This window comes from Echinococcus granulosus (assembly GCF_000524195.1).
Source record: "Echinococcus granulosus chromosome Unknown EG_S00006, whole genome shotgun sequence".
Lineage (NCBI taxonomy): Eukaryota > Metazoa > Platyhelminthes > Cestoda > Cyclophyllidea > Taeniidae > Echinococcus > Echinococcus granulosus.
In genome coordinates this window covers 1,281,784-1,309,393 of record NW_020170386.1, presented here as the reverse complement: position 1 = coordinate 1,309,393, position 27,610 = coordinate 1,281,784, and the positions used below count along the sequence as shown (strand labels likewise).

Below are 27,610 nucleotides of genomic sequence, written 5' to 3'. Positions count from 1 at the left end.
GATTGACGACTCAGGCATTCAGCTTCCTTCTTCACCCTCTTCGAGCTTTCCGATTCGAATGACATGGTTAGACAGAACTGTCAGAGCTTCTATCTTTAATTTTCGTAATTAGCATATGCAAATAAAATCCCAAAATTTCATCCTTTGTGCCTATGCAATTTAATTCCTATCCGCGAGCGTAGGCATTCCGCTCCATAACCATTTTTAACGATGGCGCTCCAAGAATAGAGGATTCTTATTCCAGGTTTTGAATGGAATACCAGAATTTTGTCACAGTGAATAAAATAGCATTTGGAAATTCGCGAATTGTGAGCCTGAATCTGTATCGGATGCCATAAATTTATTCAACAATTCAACAAATACTTTATTCCCGGTCGTATAATATTCGAAAAAGGGAACGTTCTCAAGAGTAGGCCGCAAAAGGAAAACAGTTCATCATCCGATCACTAGAATCTGAACTCTCCAAGACCCTTTGCCTCAGTCTAGCTGGTGGTGGTAAAGGATCAAATTGAATTGACTGTGAGGTGAACTCCTAAAACCATGCTACGCTCGTTGTGATTAATAGCACCAAACACCACTAAATCCCTACTAGAATTTTACAGAACCCGAATTGGGTAGGATGTAGCACCGCTGCAGGGCAGCGCAACCCTTTGAATCACTTATCAAAGATTCTTTACGCCAGCGTAGGTCTTTTAATAAACAAGTCGCATCAGCTACCGTGATTGCTGATTCAGTAGCTTCACTTACCTATTAACTATGCTTTAAATCGTTCCGGCAGTAACACGCACTTGTTGGATAGTAAAGGGAATTTACTTTGCGATATCAACGGCATTTCAATTTAGATGGGAAGTAAAGTTGAAATTTGGTAGAACAACGAGAAAAGTGATATTTGAGATAACTCGCGGCAAAACGCCTACTGAAATGAAAACGAAAAACTTATCTCAAAATGCAGAAACACGTTTCCTTTAATACAGTCAGAAAGAGAACAGAGTAGTAAGAGTTCGAACAAATAAAATAGACCGTGGTGTGGATCATGATTGTGATTGTAACCGAGCAGGAGCGAAAAGAGTACTGTGTACACAACAAATGCGCAGGGCGAGGACTACTGAAGGTCGGTAGTCTCCGCAACATCATCCAATCGAGACTTTTTGGAGTTGCTAACTGCCTCACCACTGTCAGAGGAGCAGGGATACGGAGTGTCTTCCTCGAGGAAGGTCTTTGGTTGCTTTAATTGGACGAGGTTGGCTTTACAAGGCTTCCTTCGGCTGGATCCAACTCCGTTCGAGACCGGTCTGGCCTCGAACTGCCCAGTGGCCAAGGGAAGTGGGGAGGGGAAAACGGCTGGAGAGGGAATCATAACGCCATTTACGTCCACGGGAGGGAGAGATTTAGAGGAAGGAAGAGAGAGAAACGAAGGGACCTCCGCTTGGATGGTGCTGTTGTTATTGTTGTTACTGTTGAAACAGGTCCAGAGTTTGCCCATCTCATCGTCCTCAGTTGCGACAGCGTCCTTTCCACCCGCGATTGTAGGTGAAAGAGGCTCCTCCTCGTGATTCACCATCACCTTAAAGGAACATAAACTACATATTATTGCGATCGTGCAATTTTTCATGCTTTCAAAAACGAGAGCATCCATACTGAAAAGCACCCAATTTTAATGGAATTTGCTTACTTGAATTACCTTATTCGATGAGGCACCAGACAAAGTGAGAAAAGGTCGCTGCTAATTGTACAACGATGCGTGAATTATTTGAGGATACCAAGGATCGGTTAAATGAAAGAAATACGACCTACCGAAGACATGACCTCCCGAAAGGAGGCGGGTAAAATAGGTGGTGGAACGACCGGTGTGCAGTCCGAGTGAACAGCGGCGCAGTGACTGATCAGATCAGCGGAAAGGTTAAACGTCTCCGGGCACTGGGGGCACTCATAGGGCCGTGCACCCAGATGTTCCCTTGCCACGTGTGAACGCATCGCTGCGCAGTCTGTTGAGGCTACTGTGCAAGCCGAACAGGAAAAGAGCTCGCCTACAGCGTGTGGAGTTGCCGAAAGCACCACCATTGGGGAATCCTCGGGTAATATATTCACTGAAGTTTGAAGATGTCGTGGAATTTGAGTGTCAGACGCTGAAGGCTCCGATTTTATAACTAAGCTACTCGTCATACTAATTTCCGAGAGAGGCTTAATCACGGTACCTTTCCATTTCATTTTTGCTAGCTGAAGGAGGTTTTCATCGTTCAGAAGACTATTATCCTCACGACTTAAACGTGAACAGTGCATCGCAGCAGCCTTGTAACGTTCCGGGACTTTGGCATGCACACCCAGAATGTGCTTCCGAATGTCACCCATTCCGTGAGGAGATACAGAATTACAACCGGAACAACAAAAGAACCGTCTTCCTCTACGGCGGGTAACGAACACCTTGTATGCGGTGTACACTTGCATTTTTCTGAGAAGAATGCCGAAGTAACTGGGTGGACAGTAGCCCCGTACGAGAACTTGCAAGGCTGTTTTTGAATAAGGCAAGTCAATTATGCGCTCAATATCTTTTGGAGACTGTTCGTTGAGACAGGACAGGACAACAGATGTGTCTATCGGATCAGATTCAATGTTTTCCTCCAGTTCATCACCACCGCCGCTGACGCCCCCGTTGGATGTTGAATCACTTAATGGGTGGAATGCAATGGGAAGACTCAGCCGACTGTTGATTATCGGTTTCTCATCCTCGGAGTTGTCCCCAGATAGATCCGCCAGTGGGCGCAGTGGTGGAAGGGATCCTAACTTCGAACTGCCCCCTTTTGAGGGTGAACGATGCATATGTGGTGTGGAAATTGCGTCGGGACTGTTGAGTTTGATGGGTCGATCCATGGCTAGCCGATGCAACATTTCATCCGGATAGAGCTGGAAACCATTCTCTCGGCTGATTCGCGAGGCCTGACAACAAATTGTGATGTATTCGTGAGGAATTCTTGCATGTACTCCCATTACATGGCGCCGACTATCGGCCAAGGTTGCAGCGCGCATCTTGCTATCTGGCTGACGTGTGGTGACAAAAAGTCGTCCGCATGAACATCGGAAGGCCAGTGTCCGATCACCCTGGCATATACGGGTCATTGTTTTGGAACTGTACACCTGCATTTTGGTACACATCTCTTCTATTTGATGTGGGAGTGCACCCGCATTTTCTAATAGTTGGCGAAGCACAGGTTCAGAGTATGGCAAAGGAAGATCCAAAATCTGATTCGCACCTTCTAAACCTGGTATCTTGGGCAGGTCTGAAAGCTCCAGTGAAGCACTATTAGCCGAAACAGAAGTATTCAAGAAAGAGTTTGGTGGTGGAGATGCTGCATTTTCTCCTGGTGGGACAGGTCCACGAATGCGCACCTTGACAGGGTTCTTTGAGCCCGGGATCACTGTCGTGAACCTTGAGATCCCGTTTTCATCTGGTTCGCGTGGAGTGACTAGTGGAGCTTCCGGAGATGGTGTACGACTATGTGGGCGTTTGTTGCTGGTTCCACTACTACTTGCTTCACTTTCAGCCGATTCTACTTGTCTTCGTGTAAGAAATTCCTGGGCCAACCTGGCCAACTTCTCATCAGACAGGAGACAGAAGTCAACGTGATCCAAACGTGAAGCCTGTAAGCAGAACCGAAAGTGTTTTGTCGAAATGCCGCAATGCGAGCCCAGAATATGTTTCCGTACATCTGCTAAAGCGTGTGGGGAGGAATAGTAGCAGTGGCCGCACTTGTACCGCTTCAGCCCCGCCTTGAGTTCGTAAATAGCCGACATTGTACTGTACGTACGCATTTTTGTAGCTATGTATTCGCGTGTACTCTCAGGAAGGCCTTCCGTAAGGCGTCTTAGAATGTTAATGGAATAGGGAAGAGGAATTTTGCGAACGCCTGGTTCGATCTCCTTTGGTCGCATTCGCCGCATCGCCGCTTGCTCCTGCTTGTCGGAGAAAGCAGTCTCCATCTTAGGAAAACGTACAAACCGCAGGAGGTCTTTCAAATGCTCCCTTGGTGCACCTAGATGAATGACTAGCAAGTGTCGCTTGAAGTCCGGTAGTCCATAGGAGAAGACTCTATCGCATTCGGGACACTGTGGTACGCGACGATGGTTCTCCTTCCCCAGGATTCGAATCACGTATGAGGAAAATTTGTGCATCTTTTCCGCCAACTGACTAATGACCTCGGCTGAGAGTTGGCCAGCTAGCTCGTTACGGAATTGCACCTCATCGAATGGGAAAGAAACCAATTCCTCCTCACCTGTCCGTCCGGTACGGATTATCTCCTCTGCAGTTGTCGTTGAGGAGGTGGGTGTGTTGGGAGCCTCGTCAAAGCCATTAGAATGCATTTCTGTGTCTGTAGCAATCTCCGCAGCATCATCTTCAACGACTTCAACAGGAGGTGGTGGTGGTGGTTGAGGGTTGTTCATGGCAAGGCCAGTGAGGGCAGCTGCCATGGCTGCAACCGCTTGCAAATTGGAAGGAGTTAGAAATATATTGTTAGTAAATAGAGAGTTATCCGCCCCAGTTGTCTTCGGACTGGGCATCTCTGTCTTGACCAACGGAGCAATAGCAGCACTGGCGTCAGTTTGCATGTTTTGATGTGGGGGAGGGAGGAGGCTAGAAAAAGCTGAAAAAACACTATCCGATGGTGGATTTTGAGACGTCAGTGGGTCGACTGCACCAAGAAGAGCGGCATCGAAATCGGGAGGATTTTCACATCCATCCGATTCCTTTAGCGTGATGTTGGTTTTGCAGCAATTCTCAACAACTACGGATACCTACAGATGAAAACATAAAAATAGGAAACCGACGTATCAGTGGAATAAATCTCATTCAAATAACAAAAAAGAGCTTTAATTTCCAAGTCTGGGAAGTAAGGTATACGACCATAGATGAGTTGAGAATTTTGGCAGTCCGGGAATAACTGCAAAGGAAATGGAGTATAGGATGGGAAATGCAAAACTGATTGTTGAAATAAATGAAAATCTGATGTATACAAGCGTATTGATGCTCAATTACTCCAACATGATTGGATTTGCCAACTTTGCAGCAACCCGAAATCATTCATTCTTTTTTTTTCTTGTTTTGGCCTACCTTTATAATTCAGAGTAGACCAGTGAATAGATGATTGTTGATAAAAAGAAGGAAAAGGGCAATCAAGCTGACGATGGCGTATTGAGTGGGAGCTGAAAGAGGAGGGACAGGAAAATGCGGATAGAGTGACATGATTGGCCAAATGAGATCATTTATGCCATTACTAGAGTAGGCGAAGGAGAGGCACGGAAAGTATGGGCGTGACACAAACCTTAAGGACAGTGATGAACTATGGCCCCTTACAAGTCTGTTTTTGGATGACTACAGTCATAGGAATGTCATTCTGGCTAAATTTGGACCAGTGAGAAGTGCTTTGTCTTCAAAAGGAATTCAAATGGATAGGGAAGTAACAGTAACAAACACTGATGGATTTAACTAGAGTGAGCACAAATTTTAAGCCTGTAGTTAATCCAATCAGCATGGATTTTCTAGGTTTCAGTACTATAAGGAAATCCATCAGATCATGTAAGACGGCAAATATCATGAAGTTCTGGCTTTCAGGCTACAAGAAGAGTACGGTAACCTTGATGAGACCACAATCTAAAACGAACACGGGTGGGAGTTTAATGAATACAAGCAGCCCTACGAACGGTTTCGACATAGATAGCTACCCACACACTGGACGGACTATTGCACAGGCCCAATAAGCCGGAGGTTTGTCCTGAGGTCGATGACGTCATCGCTCAGTGGACTGCAATACTGAAAATGTGGCTCGCCCTGAAGCTGCCATCGTCAAAGCAACCCAAAGCCAGTGCAAGGCCGTCAAGCTTCATATTCAAATGATACTCTTCAACTACAATACTTAAAACAGGGTTCCAATCTACTTGAACCCTGTGTACTGTCGTGGAGGTAAAGAGAAGCAGGGATCTTTCAGTTAACGAGGCATAGCCACATGTTTGCTCTTCATAAATGGCAAACCAAAAAGTAATGTAGGAGACTACCGGAGTTACCATAAGTGTCAGGCTAGTATTTCAGGTTTGAGGGTGTGCGATGCGTATAAGTTGGTCGTACACGGCAGACGTCCAAAGGGAAGGAGACTGAGAGCGACGTGGCGCACACTAACGCACCTAGGCGGATGCGCGTGTGTGCGCGCGTGCAAACGTGAACGCATACCCAGTGCGCTTAAACATACCCACAAAGCCAGGGAACGGGGCGAAGGTTTCAGGAAACCCAGCAGATATTGCAGGCAGTCGGCTACCATTGGCTGGCAGACGCCACCGACATCTTACACTACCATTCTCAGCGCGTATGCGCGCACGACGTTCTCGATCAATGCATCCTGACAGCGCCTCTTCTACGCGATGAGCGCGGCCACGCACGGCGCGCTCGCCTTCAACACCAGCAAACAGGGCTTCACCGACACTGACAACTGGATATCGTGCAAAGGAGAGCAGATAGATTGATTTCTATTACCAGATCCAACGCATTTGTTTGCGGGTGAACCCTTCAGAAAAAGGCCATTTTAGTCCATGTTATGCATGTGGAGATTTATGGTAAAGGACCATGTGGAATTCTGAAGTTTAATCACACGGAAGGAGTGATTTGAAATCGAGAGGCAAACCGCTGAACTGATATAGCAAATGAACTCTACTATAGCACCAACGAGGTGTTCAAGATGCCCATAGCCGACACAATCTCCCCATAAATAGCTCTGATGAAGTACACGAGAGTTAGTTCTTGAAGTACCATTAGTGCAATGTTGATTAATTGGCATTCCCTTTAGATGGCGATATCGATCTTAACAATACAAAAACACATCACTTGGAGGAGCTCAAAGCGAATGCCGCAAATATGCATGAGGAATGAGGCAAGTACCTAGCGACCATCAAGATTTAAGGCATTAGAACTGCCGACCCCGAGTCCCATGAGAATAGCATTCAAGAAAGGGGATTTCCATCTAGCAACAGATACCGAATGCACAGAGAAAACGTAGTAAAGGGTCTTGAATTCATGGAATGCTGGTTGGTACAAATAATCCCCCGTGCCAAAGCCCGGCTATAGAGGATGAGAATAGAGCTAGAGCCCGGGAAAATGGTAGCTACGGAAGAGTCAAACACAAGGCTATCATTCATCGTGCCAACGAAGGAACGACCGCGTAGTTGAAGCGAACAGCTAACGCGGATGCACGTACACACCACACCACACACCCACAGCCGTGCACACGGCGTGCACAAGTCTTCCTCCACGCAAGGAATGACGAGTTGGCGGCTTCCGAGACGTGGGAGTGTTCATTGGTCGCGCCCGTAGCGCTTCTAGCCGAGAAAATGCATGCGTCCATCGCGTCGATCAATGCACACACCCTCTCACTCTCGCGCTTCAACGGAATCGTGTGTTCGCGCGCACGCACACGCGTGCCTACGCGGGCGAGCGCGTTGAAGTGGGTGGTTAGGACGAAGAGGATGCAAAAGTAGCGAAGCAGAGAAACTTCATTTGCTTCAGTAATTATGACCAAGAACACTTCACTCCTTGGATTAACAAACGAATCAAGTGTAGGAACTAGACTAGTCATCAATTATTTTGGTCATTAAGAAGCAGGCAATACACTACTGAGGGTTGTGCTCATTCAAAAACCCAGACCGAAGTAGTAGCAAAACCTAAACAATATTAACTTTCCCGAGTTATCGCTAATCGAGGAACGCACCACAAAGTTCTACCAACTGTCAACAAAGTAGCACCCTGAAAACAGTCCAAACGAAATCTCCACACCAATGCTTGTTGTATTCAAATGCTATTTTAACTTAGAAACAAGCAAAGAAAGTTCAAAGTTCATTAGGTAGTGACGAGCGATTACCACGAGGAGTAGGCTAGAGAAAAACGCTGAAGGCTTACTGCTGCATCCAAGGAAGAAGCTGGCCCATAGCAGTTATTGGCCGTCTGCTACACTTCAAGCGCTGGACGCGTGTGAACACATGCACATAGATTACTAAGCAGCATCTTGGCATTCACCGCCAATCGATGCCCGCCGTCTTTGCCTCAGTGGAATTAGGCTGCCGCGCACGCAAACAACTGCTGCTGCCGCTGTGCGAGCGAAAGAACTGTCAGGAGCGCGCGCAGCCTGAGACAACTTGTGAGGGCATGTGCGCACACCAAATCACGAAGACGACGAGAACTAGCCAGCGAGCGCGTGGGTGAGCGAACTTAGTTACTTCGTGAGTGAGCGCACGAAACCTAACTCGAATGTATGCAAAGATGGGCAGTGGGTATCACATTTCACATGAGTTGAAACATTCGCTAATGGCATTGCCTTGCATACAATCATCCATGTCTTGTGTATGTGGCAGACTACTATTCGATCAGACAACTGTGCCAGCCTTGAGTAGTGGTCAGTGGGAAATTTGGCTAGAGGATTGCAAGTCTTATTACAATATACAGTTGCCAGGACCAAAGCTATATTTCAACCGTAGCTTCCCCAAGTAAGGAGAGGTCCATCCGTTTTTTGCACGAAGACGGGTGTCCAGCTTTTTCATAGGACCACGCTTATCACACACCCAGTGCCTAATCGACGTGATTCACATGTACGCCCAGTCGCCAGATGGCCTTAATTCAACTGGCGCAACGACTTGCACTGACGCAGGTCCGTGATCGATCAATAAAAACCCCGATGGCGAGATGTGAGGAAAAAGGTTTTTCCAAATGGAAAAGGAGAGGGGCTCAGAATAATCCAAGTCGTAGGAAGACAACGCGGAACGTCTGTTTCCACTTCGAATAACGAGGACCCCCGAGGAAGATATTGCTGATCGAAATGGGAACTTCAGACTAGAATTAAGCTAGAGGTACAGAACACCTCACCTCTAGACATTACCTACAGTCAAATGAATACAGTGAGAAATAAATGCTTCTTGTAATCACAGAAAAGGAACCAATAAAGAAAACAGTAAATGGTCTTTTTTCACCTCAAATACAAATATTGCCGTAAAAGGCTAAAATGGGGAAAAGACCAACCTGCGTATCATGCACTGCCAGAGCATGCTCCTCAATGAGGCCCTTCTCCGTGGAGACGGTGGAGCAAGATGGACACCAGTAGAGATAGTAGGAGATGCTGTTTTCGATACAGAGGCTTAAGTGGGTCTGAAAACGCGACCAATTGGCCGTGGCCACCTGACACTTAGGACAGCGGAGGCAGGGGGACACGCACTCAGCGAGTTTTCTCGACGGGTTTGCCGTCGTCACCACGGCGGCGGAGATGGAGGTAAGGAAGGAGACTGCAGACGGCGCCGACGTCGTCTCGCTCGAACTCAGGGCTTGGGGTTGCACAAGTTTTTCAAAGAGGAAAGAACGCAAGAAAGAGGGCACGTGCCCCTCGTATGCGCAGATGAACTGGAGAGATAGAAAGCAGTGCTACATTATTAAAAACACAAAGTATCATCTTTGCGTATACTTGGGTGCCTGTTGGTAACGTGAACAATATCGAAGATCAGGTAATTAAATGTTGGCAGGTTCTATTTTAGAAAAAATTTTAAATGTTCAGGCATCTTTGAAAACCAAAATTATGTGAAACACAGGTGGACAAACGGTAATGACCCCTTTTTGCCAACTCGGATAAAGCAATAAAACCAAAAAGCATTGTGGTAATTTAAAAAGTACCACGAATTAATTCCTCATACTTAACAAACAAATTCTCTTGAGAGTCTTACGGAAATATACACAAGATCACACTAGAAGTGAGTTATAGATTTGTCATAAAAGGTAAAGCACCAGAAAGAAAGCACGTCGTCATAAGAAAAGTTGTTAGCTTGAGCAAGGAGTGCCATTGATCGTTCTGAATGGAGGCAGAGCCACCCCAATCTCCCGTTGCCACACTACCAAGAGCGCGAATACGATGCATCGATTGGATCCAGCGTGCATGTGCGTGCTGATTTTATGGAAGATGAAGATATAGCTTAAACTGACAGATGCCTCATTCAGCTTGGTACCATTTCACCAATTTATGGCAAAGACACGCTATTGCAACCGTGGTCCCATGGCGAATGACAGTGTGAGAATTAGGAGGACCTAGGTGCAACAATGTCGTTGGTGAGTTGCGGATAATGTGCATCAAAAGTACCGCTCGATTTGTGAGAGTTGTGACGGAGAGATCACTGCGCCATATGGAAGAGCTTAAGCCTTAAAAAAATGGAATCCGCCTAGCGATTGACATGAAGCAACAGGCCAACAGTACCAATGCACACAACAGCCAGTCAGCCGCTTGACAATGAACAATGAATCTCTCAGGGAACGTAATACCCAGTAACAAAGCAAAAAGTTTCAAACTAAAAGCAAAAGTGTATGCAGTTAAAAAAAGCAACTGCTTCGAAAATAAGACATCAAAGCAATCTCACAAGATACTACGCCAAAGGAATATCGATACCGATGATCTGATGTTGCAGACCAACAAAAGCACCCTCAAGCAAGAGACTAACTTCGCGTTCAGGAATCCGTTCACAGCAGACGTAAAATGCCATGAGAGAAACAAACAATTAAAAGGAAGAAGCGGGTTCATGCAAAAGCAGCCACAAGTTGTGTGCGACTATACAATATTGAGTACTTGCAGTGGTGAAACGGGTGCAAGATCAAGTGTGTGTACACGCAAAGGTCCTGAATTATGCAGGGTGTCGACCGCATAGCCTTGCATGCAGTGTATCCATCCATACCAGTGTATTTATGCGAATGTGCGCACACGGGTGTTTATTCATGCTAATCGCCTCGATGTCAACAGACCAGGTTGTCGAACTATGCCAAATGATTCAAAAGAAATTCACCTAAAGCCAGACGTAAGAAGTAGTTCTAAAAGCTATCGTTACCTACGCTTTTAAACAGGTTTTGAAATCAGGGGTTATTGAATCAGTCGACCTCCTTAGTTCCGCCAAGTCCATGAAAATCAAAAAACAGGAAATCCATGAACCAATTTTATGCTGCAATTCTAAATAATAGTGAAGTGGATTTTTAGGAATCAAATCTCTCTGTAGATCTAAATCATAACACATTCGACCGATACCATTAATAACGTACACATTGCCATAGGATCGGTATAATCATTGGGAAAATTTGACTTGATGTTTAACACGAGCCCCCGGAAAGGGCCATTTAAATTGACGCAAATGCCACTATTATGAAATAGGGTTAACGGCTATCAGCGACGAGTCGCACACAGCGGAAGCAATAAAAATCTTAAAGTCTAGATTTTAACGAAATTAAAATGAATGAAATGAGTAAAGGGCTCAATTCCACACCCCTACTGAAGTTTACAAATGCTTGCTTTTAACAAAACTGGAACGATAATCGTACTTGAAGCAATAGCGACTATTTTCGACCAATGTTACCTGGAGACGTCAATAACGCGTAACTACCAAACATCATTATGAGTTTTGTATATTCATAACATTTCGCCGATCTTCAAGTTGATAATAGTACCAACAAAAATCGACAGTGGATACTACACTTAATGTCCATAAGTAGAGGGGACTGAGAACTGTATCAACGATGCGGAAAAATGCGACGGAGGAGCAATATCGCCCTACAGGCGAAGGTGACGTGAAGAACGCCAACGCATCTAGGAGGCGGTAAACAAGCAGAAAAAAGGCCATGAGATATCTGGATTGCATCCAATTGGGTAGGCCACATTCACGGAAACAAAATGTCTCACCATTCCTTCATAGATGGCACAGAAGGCAGAGTAAAAATGCATGCAACAACCTCAGCACCCTGTATGATGTCTTAAGGAATCCTATAGACAACGTGATCTAATCAGACAAGACCACAGGGAGATATTAATGAACTGCAAAACTTGAAAGCACGCACATCCACCCAAACAAAGTGAAAACCCCTGTAAGCAAATCTGATGCCATTCAGTGTGGCATTTTTGATAGTGCAGGTAAAAATAAAACCTAAACACAATGACAAATACTACGAAACGTACTAGTTTCTCGATTGATCAAAGCTTGGAGGCACCATAGAATCGTTTAACTTACGCAGTAGTAAAAAAAGAGCTATTTTGAAGACTCACCTCCAAACTTTCACGTACTAAACTGATGAAATTACGGCCATGCGATCGCTTGATGTGATCAATAATAAGTTCTTTGGATGGTGATTTGACGTAGCACCCGTTGATCACACAGTGGTAGATCCGCAAGGCATGCGCTGATATATGAGATACCCATGATTCCAGAGACTTTTCCCTTTTTGAGCAATGGAAACACCTGTAGATTACTTGCTCGCCCCGATGCGCGGAGAGAAGATGAACCCTGAGACAGTGGATGTTGTTGGTTTGAAAGGGGCAGGCGGAGGAATGTGCTGGTACTGGACAGGGATAAAGATAAGTCGATCGAGAATCACTAGTCGCAAAATGCCCTGCTATGTGGGAAACAAAGCGTTTTGCGGGCCAATCCAAGCCGCAAAACACACATGAGAGCGACTCAGAATCGGGATGAGCTTTATCTACATGAGCACTGAAATACTCGGGATTCCAAGAACCCCTCCACTCATTTGCATCACATTGCAGGCAAACAAAACAACCGGTGGCCACCTCGAGACGATGAATGTTCGAGGAAATGTATTCCGCAGCGACACCGGAGAAATTCGCTTTACAGGAGGACATTAGGAAATCATTCGAACAAGATGTATTCTAAAATATCAAAACACCCTTCCATCAACAGGTACATAGAAAAATGTAACGAATAATCCGTAATAAAAAGCACCATGCCCGCGATCAAATCATCAGCTAGTGAACCTGTAACTTAGTTATCGGATGCACATCACAGAATGCAAGGAGAAGAAAAGCGGGATTCAACAGAAATAAGATTAGAAAGAAAATTGCTTCCCCTCATGTCATCATAATAATAGCACATCGTAATGACATTGCAAGTGAACTAATCGCTTAAAGTTGAATATAAAATCAAAGCACTGCAGAACAATAACGACAAAGGCTTATATGATTGGGAATTAGGATGAGCCACCCGGGGAGATGCAGCGGACACAGTAATATAACAACCCCACAAGTCGAGCAAGCACGACTCACACCAATATCGAATTATTGGCGAGCAAATGACCAATAATATAAATACAGTAATTTAAGTTGCGCGCATTAGTGGCGGTAAATATTACGCACAAAAATTTTTACTGATTCTTAATTTGTTACAAGCCATTAGATACATGTTTGCTGCGAAAAAAACAATATTTTTGTTTGACCTTATATAACGCCGGCGCGCAATTCAAAGTTTGGATTAAATATGGTCACTGCGTTGTGTAATACATGAGCGTCATTATTAATATGGAAGCCGATTCACTTTCCGTGGTACTTCGTTGTAATTTAAACATTTTTAGTCCTCAAGCATTAATCACGAGGCCATGGAACTGAACGCAGGAACGGTGGATGATATAATACAATATATAATTGGACGGGATATAGTTCATGTTGCCGATGACAGAATAGATACCCTACTACTGAGCTTCCATTTATACACAACAGTCTACTGCTTATTAACAACACTTGATGCGAAGTAACTAGATTTAGCTTTCATTCCTTTCAGGTTTTGGCGTTTATGTTTTGACTCAAATGTGTATCCAGATGAGAAGTTCAAGCTTATTCGGTAATGACGTATTACTTTTCTTTTCTTTAGTACAGCTTTGCTATTTAATTTGCTCCAAAATTCTTTTACAGCCTTTCTTTGACCTTACTCTATTGTAATTCCGTTTCTTTTCAGGATAAAACATCAAATTTACTAATGAAATGATTTTGACCCTGATGAGATAATGTATATACACATTGTAAAATTAGACATGCAGTCATGATATTGCAATTGTAAGGCTGTTTGTGCAATTTTTTGGCAAAATTTTATTCTTTACCTTTATTTCATTCTGTAATGTTTTGGACACTTTGAGGTCGCTTACTAAAGTGTTGGATCGGTGGCTGGACAATCCACACGTTGAGTCATTTTACAGTCCTCCAGATTTTCTCGATCTCAAGAGATTGTCGTTTGTGGCTTCACAGTGGCTTCGTGTATTTGCAACAAACTTTCAGCCGATTCGTCGAAAGCATTCAAAATCAGAAGAGTTTTCTCAAAGCCAACTTATCATGAAGGCTAGAGACTTCATTCGGTCAATGGCAAAATCATATCAGTTAGGCCTAGCTCAAGTTATGGAGGAAATCTGCACCAAAATTAATATGGCTTCGGATAGATTTCATCTCCTAGCTGGACTCTTTAGGGAAGCAAATTGTGATAAAGATGCGTTGGAAGCTAGTACAGGTAACAAACATGACAAATTGAATGTAATGCGTTTTAAAATCTTATTTTATCTTTTCCTTTTTTATAGAATCACAACTTCAAATATCGCTAAGGGAAGGGTCTATGAGTCAACTGTCTCCTCGACACATCGCAGAACAGCTTACCTTGTATGACGCAGTAAGAACAATACTCGACGACCCAAACTGTTTTTTTTTTATTTTTATTTCTGAATCCCAAATTAATTTTTCGGTAATAGGACTTGTTTCTGAAAGTTTTGCCGTCTGAATGTCTTAATTATGTGCGTCATCGGCCAGCTCCAACGGTAGACTCAACCATACGGCAGTTTAATCGCATTTATGGTCTGGTGTTGACCACGATTATTGAGACCGATCTTCCGAGATCGGTTCCTGCTGCCAATGTCTCTGCCTCATCCTTAGCCTCCCTCACTCTCTCCATTGTTCCCCTACCGTTGCAAAACGACCGACGCAAGATTTCGAACCACGATGGTCGACAAAATGCGAGCCTGCAGTCTTCAAGCAACATTACTTCGTGCCAAAATATTAAACTCGTGTCGTCTAATGGCACCTTATTCAGAGCCGAAATGTTGTCTAAATGGATCTCTATCGCAGCCGTATGTCTTGCGTTATCTATTTCTACCAGGCTTTGCACTACTGAGTGCTGTTTGTATATATTGATGTGTTGAGCTTTACTGAATGCCGAGGTTTTTCATAATTATCACACATTCTAATTATAAAAGTGGGTATTATCAAAGTTTTACCCGATTTCAATTATTTTCATCTGTTTTGCGGCATCCAAACTGTTATTCATCTGGAGTTAATTTCCTAAAAAGAGCTATTTTATTCAAAAAACAATTACAGGAACTTCGAACGCTACGAAGCTTCTCAGCATTTACGGCTGTTATGACGGCATTGCAAGGGTACGCTATCAGCAGTTTGCACGAAACGTGGGGATATGTGGAAAGGTGTGTTCCCTCATATTAACCTATGGTAATGTACTTCCGTGTATAAATGCCAGTGATTTGTACGTCTGCTTACCGTAGTACCGTAGTGTTCATAACGTATTGTACTAGGCAGCATTACTAAATTTAGACTCCACTGTTTGCTTGATACCGTTCACTCTAAGTATAGGTACACATATTCCATAGTTTTACCATTTAGCTCCGCGTACCTCACACGATGTTAAAACGGGTCGAGGAAACTTAGATGGATTTCTTAACACATACGGTATAAGGTCCTTTTTACCTAGTGACGTAGTGACACATGCATGCCTCCATTGCGTCATAGTAACTGACTTCATATTCGCCGATGTATAGCGTTGCGAGGATTCACTAGAGTTACCAACGGTTAGTTCCATCTGATTTTAAAAAATGAGTCAGAGTTAGAGCTCCCTTAAATAGGTTTTTAACCTACTTTCTGTCGGCATTATGTTGGTTGTGTATAATCTCGACGCTACTGATCAAATAGGCTCAAGGGCGGAGTCAAAATGACTTTAACGGACGGAAGTGAATTACATTACTTTTTTGAAATTTCCGCTTGTTAACTTTGATCAGTGCCTAATATGGAATCACGAACTTGCTTGGTACTCCCACTGTTGTCTAAACTTTTATTTTCTGCAACGAGCTTATTTCTAACAATCACCCATAATTCACAAATCATGGGTTAAATGCATTTAAATGCGCGTTCTGCACTATATATTGACAATCCAAATAGTAATTATGCTTTTCAGTCACTATCCCGAAAAAAAGGAGATTTTCCACAATTTATCGCAACTTCTCAATTTGGAAGACAATAAAAAGTATGCCAGAGAACTCTTAGATCACGTATGTTATCGTTGGATATGTATTGATAACTTTATTTCTTTTCATCATTACCACTTTTTTATGTGATTGCTTTGTTTGGTGGTTCACCTTGGCAACACGGACGGTCGCCACAGCAACTTTACCATGCTGTCGCTTCTACTGCCTTTGATAAGCAATCGAAACGCGTTTCAAGAATAATGAAGAAACGCTAGTGGACTAGTGAAGTTTCCGTTCACAACATTTTCCAGTTTAGGTAATATATCTGCCTGCACCATCAAAAAGAGTTAATCATTATTGTTCTGACGAATAGCTATTTATAAGGTTTCTCTGGGAAAGTAAATAATTTTACGACTTAAGCAGAATGCACGACTCCATGTATCTTTGTAGATGTACTCCAGCTATGAAATCGGCCACCATCAAGATTCTCGGCACTGTATCCTCTCCACAATATTTCGACGAAAAATTGGCGCTGATTACTTGCCGGTATGTGCTACCACTTATTTTCATTCATTGCGAATAGTAACAGTATCTGTCACCATTTATTCATTTATAACTGGTAAGATTCAATTATTTAGACTGTTTTTTAGGCAAATTCCTCTAGCTTTCTTAGACGACGCCAACTTACGACCATAGTGACTAATGCTGCCACATCACCATGGAATATTCTGTAGGATATATGAAGTAACCAAATAAGTTCATGCAATTCTTTATAAGAGAAGTTAAGTAACTGTAGGAAACCCCTATAAAGACTTTTCCTCTAGGAGTAACCACCACTACAACCGATCAGCATTCCACAATGAGACACAAACTTGCGAACTTCACTTATAAAACCCTTTCCCTCTGGAAGTGTGCCAACTCTTTTTCTATTCCATTTTTATTTCTTAACTTACTCTATTTTGTACGTGGCTATATGGTGCCAAGAAAAGGTGATAATCATCCGGATAAAAAGAGGAGAATATGGGAGGATAATGGTGGGGCATTATCGCCTTCTTTTCATCTTAAAGTCCAAATCTTAAAGACAAATTTTCCGCCATGGACTATGCTATCTTTGGTTGTTTTGTACGACTCAATCTTTCCTCCTACCGATCAGCTAGTCCTAACTGCTTCTGAGGAAGTTCTTACACATCTTTCAGTTGTATTGCATCGAGCAGATAAATCACGGCCACAAATGTTAGGCCCTTCAGCAAATGAGCAATGCATGGTGAACAACTCCATCTACAGCGTACCACACACAATATGCAGTTTTCTGGGGGTGGAGCGGTACGTGCCTTAGAAGTGTGGGATAACTAGTTTATCGCAAGTCAGTCAGCGAACAATCCAAAATGAGCATTTTTATAGCGAAAGTGAGAGAATTGCGAACGGTATGGTATTTATTGAGGCTTATTTTCAACTGTTGTTAATGTGTTTTAGTGGGACCCATCTATCTAGCAGTTTACACAACTTTCGCGGATGATATAAGCGTACCCGTTGTCTCAACACTCCCGTTAAGCATTACTGAAAGCTGCTCTTGATGCCTTAATCTTGAAGTATCGTGACACTAAGCACAAGTAATTCTCCATAAATGGGGATGTAGATTCTTTCGAGAAATGCCATATCTATTGTTTTATTAAACTGTTAAAGTAATCTCTGGGCGGTACCTTCTCCCACCTCACTTTCTCCACACACTAGACGCATTTTAGTGGGAAGCTTCTACGGCTTTGAGAACGAGTTTACGTTGGTAAGGCAGATAGGCTCCGAATCACACTAGTCTCAAAATAATGGGAATGTAGTAGAGAACGCAAAAAAGGGCACCGATAGACCGACGCATATTCAAGATTCATTGTTCAAATGAAAATAGGCATTTCACACGTTCTCGTGAGTTTGAACAAGTTATTGCGGCGAAATACACTGAGAACCGCAAAAACTTTTGGCCACCTGATACATCTGCAGCCGTCTGTCTAGCACTTCAAGTGTCATTTACCCTTTTTTCGATTGAATATTTGACACTAAAATTTGGCTAGAGAACATATATCGGATGAAACATCAAATGACACTTATTGATATCCTTGAAATCCGCTGCATTCCAGAATTAGAGTGCTTATAATGGATTTGCTCTGGACTGTCAACTTTTCGTGTTTAATGAAGCAACTTTCGGTGAACAGATTCACAGTGAATGCTGTACAGTTCTGTAGGAGGGAAATTTCCCTACATTGTAACTAAAAACTGCGCTTTCAGTGCTGTTTTAGGCAAAAAGTAGTGGTAGCCACTGAAAAACTCGGCCATATATTTGCGATGCTAGCTATAGCCAGTGGGTTTCTTTTCAAACATGGATCATTGTGGGAGGCGTTTGAGTTAGTTCTCCGTGTTCGTACAATTTCTTGGGCGGTATTGACGGCTTTGTTAAATTGCCTACCATACCAATGCAATTTGTGCTTGCAGCCTTACAACTACCCCGCTGTGGAGGGCGGTGTACTGAATTGAAGCAGTGCTAGGGGTGCTCGCAAATACACAACCATGAGACTGGGTGCGGTTGTTAGTTCGTGTACGTTGCTACTCGCACAGTTGCTCTGCGCCGTCACACCGCCAAGCACACTTTTGACCACTACTTTTAAGACATTCACGGGTAGCCACTCGCCTGGTATCGTCCCGACAAGTCAGCTATTTGACCCCGACCAATAAACCTGCAACTGCTTTTCCAGATTTATAGGTGACGTGACTTCATGCATACCGAGATACATCCTTTTGAGGGATTTTTAAATATCTATTTAGTCAAGTGCAGTTCCCAGATCATCTATCTTTCGTCTACTGATCCATAATTTCCTCTCCCGATTTACAAATAACCTAGATCTCCAGGCATACATATTGACAAAAGTTGCTGGCTTGGTTGGGAAAGATTTTTGTAACACACTGGTTTCTTTATTTGTATTTACCGATTTATGAGAGGTTTAGAAGTGCGTATTAAATGGTAGGGTGAATAGTATAAGACAAATTCTCAGTTGACAAATGGGAAGATGTTTACTTGGCGTACAACAGATGAATTCACGCATAAAACCGATGTGTTACGTTCGTTAAATCTCTTTTTTGAAGACTTGAAAAAGCCTTTAAGAATTTAAGGTACAATATAATAGTGTGGATTGATATTTCTACACAAAAAGTTAACTTTAGCATTATGGTTTTGTGACGAAATGAGAAAACTGCGACGTTGGTTTACAGTTCAACCTCAGAGTCATGAAGTATGTTTTGAATCATAACCGCGACCAAGGATAATGCAGTACTTCATTAGTTCTTTTTTTGGTTACCGTCAAAATCCAGAAAAGTTCTTGAACCACACATTTCTTAGTGAGGTTTGCTGTAAATGATGGCCGAAGTGAAAGTGGTAATTTGTATAGGTAAATATACTGTGGACGCTAACTACACTTCATCGATGGGTTGGTAGACTTGAAACGCCGTCTTAGATGGCAAAACCGTGGGATTGCGTAGGATCAGCAGGCATAATTTTACTCCAGTACTTAAGGTTACATACTACTCGTTTAATTGGTTAAATGTGGATCATTTGACGCTTGATATAAGTACATTAAATTTCGTAGTAAAATAGCAAGTCTCTTAACCACCACTTTTAATGTGTACAAAGATAAACATCGATGTCTCATCGAAACGCAGTTGAGTTATTAATCGAAAACTTATCTGCGTGGTATTTGATTTAGCTCATTAATATGATGATAAGCAAATTACCATTTGTTTTAAATGAATTACTCTCCTTGGATAAGATACCACTTAAACACTGGGCGAACATTGCCATTACCTTCAGCGTTTGGATGGATTCGCATTGCTGGAATTTGAAGTCGTAACGCCCATTGACTAATATCAGGCGAACATGAATTTATGAAATGTGACTAAAAGTGTAATACCATGAAACCTTTTCTAAGCGTAGAATTATTCTTTCGATATGGTTTCATAGATGCCAAGTTTCTATCTGTTCGCGGTTGTGAAATGATTGCCATTTCTGTTTTTTAATGAAAATGTTGGTTTGAAATAATTTAACAGTATAGATTTCCACAAAGTGGAGTTTGCATGGTCTAACTCCTGGTTTTAGTATCAAATGGCATGACTAATTACCCAATGTTTAGGGCGCAGAAATGTGTTGTTGCACGCCAGCGTATGCAGGCGCGGCTCCTAGATACTCTCATAGTCTGCCTACTTCGAGAACTATGAAAACGACTCCTGTTTCAATAGCTTCTCTACAAGCTATATTTTTATCCAAAAACTATAAATGTCTATCAACTCTACACACGCCTTAGTCCTTTACGAAAGGGTGCTTTGACCGTTCAACGGACAATTTTTGTCATAGTACATACGTTTTCAACTTTTAGATAAAGCTTAACCCTTCATTTTTCTTACAACATGTAGTACCCACTGTTGGCTTCCTTCCGAGGCGTGTGTTAGTACAAATTTTGTCCATTAGACACTGGAAGTACTGTATGGGCACCAAATTGTCAAAAAAAAATAAATCTATTTTCACATCCGACTGTGCGTATGAAAAAAGTGCATCACAGTTCAAGGCGCTCACAACCCTTAAATGAGAAATTGAAAGATCTGGTTTTGGTAAAGTGATAAAAGTCACGTCCTCTGCCAGATTCAATGCTTTCCCGATGATGAATAGGAAAGCCTGATAGTTTGTTGTTGGCGCTGCCAAAGCCAGGTGTTATTGTGATGTGAACTCACTCTAAGCAGAAAATTGACGCATTTTTAGAAGAATGTTGCTCCTCTCATGAAACACGGGCTCAGCTTTTAGAAACAGGACTTATCCGAAGGCCTTGGAAACATTAGGGCAAAGTTCAAACGCAGTATAAGTCTCATGCTGATAAAGTAACCGGTATTTACCGCGATTGCATTTGGGGACGGTGAAAATGAAATTTACCGAATCTTCTTTGCATCCAATGTCTCGGTGCCCGAGTTATTGTTTTCTTTGGGGTTAACTGTTCCATTTCTTTAGCTGGTTCCCAAAGAAACGCCTCCGCATTCACCAAAATGGTGCATTTACAGTAATTATGAATTAAGGGAATTATCGAAACACACTTTGAAACAGTAATAATAATATCTTTTGGTGTAAATAAGCCCCCAAACAACGCTTTCAGGCAGAAAGTGATGGTATTTCACATTGTGATAAATGTTTAATGATCTCGCTGTTTGTGAGCCATGGCTTTTTCGTGCTGCTGCCTGATAATGTGAACCTTAAACTATGGTAAAAGTAGATACTAGTATTCTATTTGATGGTTCTATAGTGTATTTCTAACACGGAACTGAACATGTGCCACTGTGGTGACTATTGATGCATTCACAAGATTTCTCAACCCTAGTTGTTCACACTGAATCGTCTGTCTGCAGTCACGTGATCGTAAGAAGAACTCTTCCAAAATGGTTGTATAACCGCCAGTTATCTTTACGTAAGCCTCGTTTTTAGCTACATGATTCTAGTTCCTGATTAGCTAGAATTCGTGTGAGGGTTTTTTGTAAACATTTCCCAATCGCGAATCATCAATCCGACGAAATCGCGCTTTAGCAGCATACTCACAATGGAATCAAATCTTGTAATTCCCCAGTATCGGTATTTAGCATGCCTGCAACTAACGCTTGATCATAATCTAATCCCAAAACCATTCTTAATAGACGCCTTTACTGATTTTGAGCCTATTATGCTCTTGTGTATTCGTGTACAACTGAGACTTGCTAATTTTGAAGCACCTAGGTGCTTACGTAATTACCATTAGTAGTGGGCGTTATGCATGAGGTTTCTATCATCCAATTTCAAGTCTGTATACCCGCATTAAAATGCAACTCACTGAGATCTTACTACTCTGTCAATGCTACGAGATTTACGTAACCACAGGAAGTTGGTAGTTTTTGTAAGTTCCAGCCGTTTTCCTGAAATATAATTGACCAGATCGAGTGTTTGTAGCCTCGAAGTAAAGACACCTGGCGGATATTGCATCTTCGTCATAAGGCAAGCTTCACGTCATAAGAGTTTCGTTTTTCCACATCACAACCCTGCTTTTGCACCGCACCAAATGCATCCCTTGGCGACCGAAATGACGTCAGAGGGTCTGACACATTCAAACCTGGCACGCGACTTCCGCCGAATAAACCCTAAGTGTCGTTTTATGTCTATTGAATCACGGTATTTTGAATTCAATGCGTGAATGCACGCCCAATATTTTTTGAACTAACAACTGGATACTATAACGGACTATGTGAAGTTAAATGTATTTATTAAGGAGAACGCTCGTTACTCTCGTGGAGCATTCCGGCCAAATGTCGAAGCCTCCCGCGCTCCATTACAACACGAAGAGATCATGATGAAGACTGTAGGCACAATCCCCTACCTCGGCATCTTCCTCAATGACCTGGCGATGCTCCACGAGTCGGCACCGGACCGATTGCCGCGTCATAAACCAACGGAACTACGACGACCCACCAGTGGCAGCAGCCTCACTAGCATGGCGCGGGACCGCCGAAACAACCACAATAACCTCCACAACCATCAAAATCAGGGGCATCACAATTTTGAGCCCCTTTTGGCCCCGCCTCTGCTCTCTACAGAGCCTCCTAGACGACCTTCCCGACGCAAGCGTGTTAATGAAAGTTTCGAAAGCGGCACTGGCAGTGCGTGCGGCGCTGAGCCTTCACAGCAGCCACCCTTACCCGTGCTTATCAATCAGCGGTCTAGGAAGGGGTCAAATAATAATGTAATCCACCTCACAATTGTTAAACGAGTTCAATTTTAAATAGACCATCGTAGCTTGTCGAAAGGCCACCTAAAAGTTGACGGTGCGAAAATCAAATGGATATCAGAGCAGATTTTTCACTCAGTGTCTATTGCACACTACACAAAAACTATGGAGGTTTTGCGATGAAAGATTTCTCAGTTCATTACTTGCATTGCTAATTTAGATATGCCTGCTTTATGTATGGAGCTGTACCATGCAGTACTTGATTTACTTTGGGAGGCGTATAAAGCGTATAAAGTATAATATCAATGTAGGAAGAGTAACAGCGTGAGGTGCATAAAGCCATTATACGATAAAGTGAATCAGGACATAATGCTCTGCACACCTTGAGCAGCAATCTTTACATTAACAATCTACTGATGAGCGATGAAAAAAATGAATGTTTTTTATTACAGTCAGCTAGAAATGTATTAGCAGCAACCTGTGGCGTTTCCTTCTAGGAAACGGGGTCAAGTACTACCCCAACCCCGACTGGGGTAATCATTCCGAGGGACAAGAGGGGCCGACAGGTGAGGGCTACCGTCGCCCCGCCGCTCCCATTACAGCGGCGGCGAGGCAAAAGCGCCTTGGCCACGGGTTCAAAACGACGCGAGTGCTCTATCGTCAGTCCTGTCGCCTCCACCACTGTCACTTCCGCCACTCCCATCGCCGCCCTTGCTTCAGAAAACGACGATCTCATCAACTTTCGCAAACATTGGCGTGAATACAAGGTACTGGCCAAGCTCATGTACTTGCAATCATCCGCTACACGTTACAAGATTCGCGAGGATGTGGCCTTTAGACAGTGGTTTGAAAGCTTCGTTCTGATCAGCGAAAGTGGAGCGTAAGTACATTTGGTATCATCTATCATGATTAGTCGTTTTGTCGGTTTTTCCTCATCATGTTGTGATCAAAGTATTTATTGGTAGGCGAAAAAATCCCGTAAGTGTGCTTTTATGTCCTCGTGAGTGGAGATTAGCATAACAGACTGGATGTGATAAGATTTCGTTTGTGAGAAATGCTTTTAATTCATAAGCAGTCGTATCCTTATGATAACATTGAACTCCAGCGGTGTGAAGATGAAAGTAGTTTTTAAATCTGTCACCAATCTTTCCTTATTGTGCATGATTCATGAAATTTTTCTATTAGCTAACGCAGTTAACTTTTCCAAAAGCATCAGACCCGATAAATGTACTCCTTAAGATGCAACGGCAATTTGATTTAAAAAATTGGCCAAAGTCAAATGTAATTAATAGTAATGGATCGATAACTTATGTGCTTGACAGACCTTTTTATTATTTTCTTTCAGGAATCAGAGAGCAAGAGAGCTTGAACCACCACCACGGAACTGGAGGTAACTATTTCTCATGGTATACTGCCATTAAAGTCAACTATAGTGTCTCATTACTGCAATACAAAGTTAGGATTCGTTCTTTATAAGTTCTATCTTTCCTTATTATAAAACGCTGAAATCATTCTTATGAAGAAAAGTTAAAAATCACTGTAAATAAGGACAACAGGAATCTACGACTACGTTATTGGTATTAACTTCCAGGTTGATAAGACTCGCGATGTCATGCTGATGATGGGGTGTGCTCGTTCAATGCTGAAACCTTCTTTGCCCAAGTGGTGATTCATTTTTCGACCACTGGGATTCTGTATGGCGTTAGCTTCTTCCGATTAACTATGCCATCAGGAAAATGTTTTTGTTAGAAGTCAATTGCATTTGATGCAAAAGTTGCATTGTGCAAACGATAATGTTCGATCTTAGTGGAGACCACATCAGATTAAGTTCCGTTCCCCTCAGTGTGATTCCTCAAGTTTCACATTCCCCTGATCTGGTACTGGGCTGCTTTGTCTACCTCCACAACTAAAACAGCTTCCGTTTTGTCATTCGCAGATAAGGTGGTGGCATTTGTGTAATTTTATGCCAGTTCGAAAAGGACTCAGGAAAATAACCACCCCGTGCTTTATTCAAAGCGCTGTAGTATGAAAAATTTACATAGGATAAATGATATTCACTGAGAAATGTTTTCTGACCAAGCATTTTTTTCAAACGATCTTAAAGTGCTATGGAGTGCTCAGTGGCATAGCTATGCTAGCTAGTCAGTAAGTCACTGCCGCACGACTGACTGATTTCGTTGCAGAGACGGGATGGACACCGTCTCAGGATCATTGGAAGTGCTCTTCCATGGCGGTGGCGTCAGCGACGATGACTGCCAAATGGAGGAGCTTCCGCGTAGCCGCCTCTCCTCTCCACTTTCCCATTCGCCACGCCTCTCTAGGCTACCCCCGTGCGGCTCCGCCGTAAGTCGACTTCTAACCTCCACTCCCACCCTTATTCCTCCTTCTCCGCCTTCCATTTTGTTGCACGCGTTTACATGATTGTAAGACGCACTTAGCCTGTGCTCCTTACGAATTTCAGCTTAGAAATGAGGATGGGGTAGGAGTATCTGCATAACCTGCCAGTCTGCTTATCTAGAGGTAGAAACCTAGTCAACATTCGAAATACTGGTTAAATCTGACCACCATAGTTTGGCATTAAAATGGCAGTCATGGAAAGAAAACATGTGAACCGCCTTATTTTAGCAGTGTCTGCGGCTCTTTTGCTTAGTCCTAGATCGTTCAGCAGGGGTCCTCAGTTCCGTGAAAGAAGTGTGCACCTTTCATTTAAAACGTGATTGTGGTGCTGTGTTGGAACGAACAGCTGGGAGGTCAGATAAGGTGATTTTCCATTCACTTTTGCATTGTCAATGATTATGCATGTGTGTCGATCTCCATTTCCCCAAGTCGACGACCAGGTCTGTAGCCACTAAACAGCGTTGGGGAAGGGAGGTACGTCGGCCTTCATGTGCATTTGCATGTCTCAAAATTGACTCATTTTGAAGCCTGCATGTTTTGTTTTCGGGGCTCGGTTTTGTTTGTACTACAAACCCTCATCCCGGGCCTTACATGTATCTCTCATTTATAGAATTCCAAGCACAGCAACGATAAAAGCGCCTTCGATGAGTATGATTCAAGAAAAGTGATCATCAAAGGATCTCTCAAACGAAGCAACCAGAAACCGAGTAAGTCGGATGGAAATTTACACAAAAGTGCTTTTCATATGCTCTTGTTTACGTAATTTGGATTTCATCTTACTCAAATTTTTACTGGCTTTCGAAGGTCTCATGGATAATTATTTGCTTGGAAATTAACTCATATTTCCATTAGAAGAACAAATTGGATAAAGTTTGCATTTATTCACCACTTTCTCGTGAACATTTGAACGGATAATCGCTGGCGTAGTTTTCAGTTTGTCTTATCATCTCTGATATCAAAATATCCTCCAAAAACGTTTTTAACGTTACGTGGTGAAAATTTCGCCATTGTTTAGAGGCAGACCTCGTTCCTAATTTACAACTCCTTTAAACAATTTAAACTTAACTTTTTCCGCAGAACGCCGTAGCAGCAGCGTCAGTGACCTCAATGCGACCTCAGTGACCCCTTTGTTAAGAGCCCACCACCAATTGTCCTTAATAAAAAACAAAATCAATGGCACCTTGCACCATCCCCGATCCTCTCCGAGCACGCCCAATATCGCACATATTGAGGATTGCACGCGATTTTAGGTATGAGATATCAAAATCTTATACTCCCATCACCAGAAGCTGTGAATAATATTTTTGTAAAAACGGTAAATGATGTTTACTGTACAGCACGATTAACCAACAAACTCATTCAGTTTGCATTACTTATCCAATTTTCGCTTGACCTTGAATAAATATAAAAATGGCATTCTGATTGAAAGGGGAATTTGTTCCAATAGTCGAAATGGGGTTTCCCGTAGGTGGATGGGTTCTACTTTATTGGTATCGAGGAATGAGTGGCCTGCAGCCAGAGCGGTTGACAGTAGGAAATACACTGCGTGTGGGCTATGACTCCTAGGTGCCTTTTGCTGTACCCAACATGGAGTCTTCCAAGAGCACGAACCGCCAAGTTTCAGTATATGTGCTCTGATTTAAATTTTGTAGGGTGTATGGATAGATGAATTATGAGAATAAGTTTTGGTGTAAATTAATCTTTAAATGTAGCTTCGTATCCTTAAATTCAGACTGAAGCCTCATGGCAAGGAAAAATCATCTATAGAAGTAGTTTAGGTGTTACGAGCGGAAGATCCTGGAAACTTGTAACTTAAGTGTTGAGAATGTCAAGATAGAGCGGTGTCTGAATATTCCACTGCCATAACATAATTAAGAGTGGGGTCGCTCACATAGCAATAATGCAGTAATTGTAGTTCCATTCAAATGTATTGATTTGGCACTAGGTTCTATTACTTACCTCATTAGGCGCATCCTTCAGTAGCACCACTTTCTAATTATGAGTGACGGTGCAGTTCTCCAGCCATATCTGAGGTCTAATGACATTTCTTTACTTCAGTGATGTAGTAGTCCATCTTAATGTGGCTTAGCATGACCTTAGGGAAGACCCGGGGACTATGCGACTAACAAACCTATTCACTCATCCTGATTAAGCATAGGAGGTTAGGTATTATTTGCTGTTAAGATGTTCAGGCGCTAGAACCCCCAGGGTTGCACTTCATTTCAACTGTAAATAGGCTGGTTGGCAAAGCCTCTTGTCTTTGACAAATGACAAAAATAAGCAAAAACATGTAAGGTAAACAAACCAAAAGATGGGGCAACAGTTTTCAAAATGGAGGCTGTGGGATTAAATTGCACGCTTACTTTATTCTTTCGCTCAAAGT

At 42.8% G+C, this 27,610-nt stretch overlaps 3 protein-coding genes across 3 annotated transcripts; 2 read left to right on the top strand and 1 right to left on the bottom strand. All coding sequences in view use genetic code 11, as the record gives it.

Moving 5' to 3' along the window:
- Positions 1–1,102: 1,102 nt before the first annotated feature.
- EGR_01643 (hypothetical protein) lies at positions 1,103–7,336 on the bottom strand (the record flags this gene model as incomplete). Its single annotated transcript, XM_024490892.1, has 4 exons — positions 1,103–1,564; positions 1,795–4,788; positions 6,334–6,473; positions 7,252–7,336. The coding sequence occupies 4 exons, from the start codon at positions 7,334–7,336 to the stop codon at positions 1,103–1,105; spliced, it is 3,681 nt and encodes a 1,226-aa protein (XP_024354757.1).
- A 5,995-nt stretch (positions 7,337–13,331) lies between these two features.
- On the top strand, positions 13,332–16,210 carry EGR_01642 (Ral guanine nucleotide dissociation stimulator-like 2; the record flags this gene model as incomplete). Its single annotated transcript, XM_024490891.1, has 8 exons — positions 13,332–13,373; positions 13,403–13,578; positions 13,609–13,668; positions 13,961–14,325; positions 14,393–14,481; positions 14,561–14,935; positions 15,183–15,286; positions 16,051–16,210. The coding sequence occupies 8 exons, from the start codon at positions 13,332–13,334 to the stop codon at positions 16,208–16,210; spliced, it is 1,371 nt and encodes a 456-aa protein (XP_024354756.1).
- A 6,245-nt stretch (positions 16,211–22,455) lies between these two features.
- On the top strand, positions 22,456–26,477 carry EGR_01641 (ral guanine nucleotide dissociation stimulator ralgds; the record flags this gene model as incomplete). Its single annotated transcript, XM_024490890.1, has 6 exons — positions 22,456–22,845; positions 23,328–23,710; positions 24,176–24,220; positions 25,014–25,173; positions 25,838–25,934; positions 26,305–26,477. The coding sequence occupies 6 exons, from the start codon at positions 22,456–22,458 to the stop codon at positions 26,475–26,477; spliced, it is 1,248 nt and encodes a 415-aa protein (XP_024354755.1).
- Between the last annotated feature and the right edge of the window lie 1,133 nt (positions 26,478–27,610).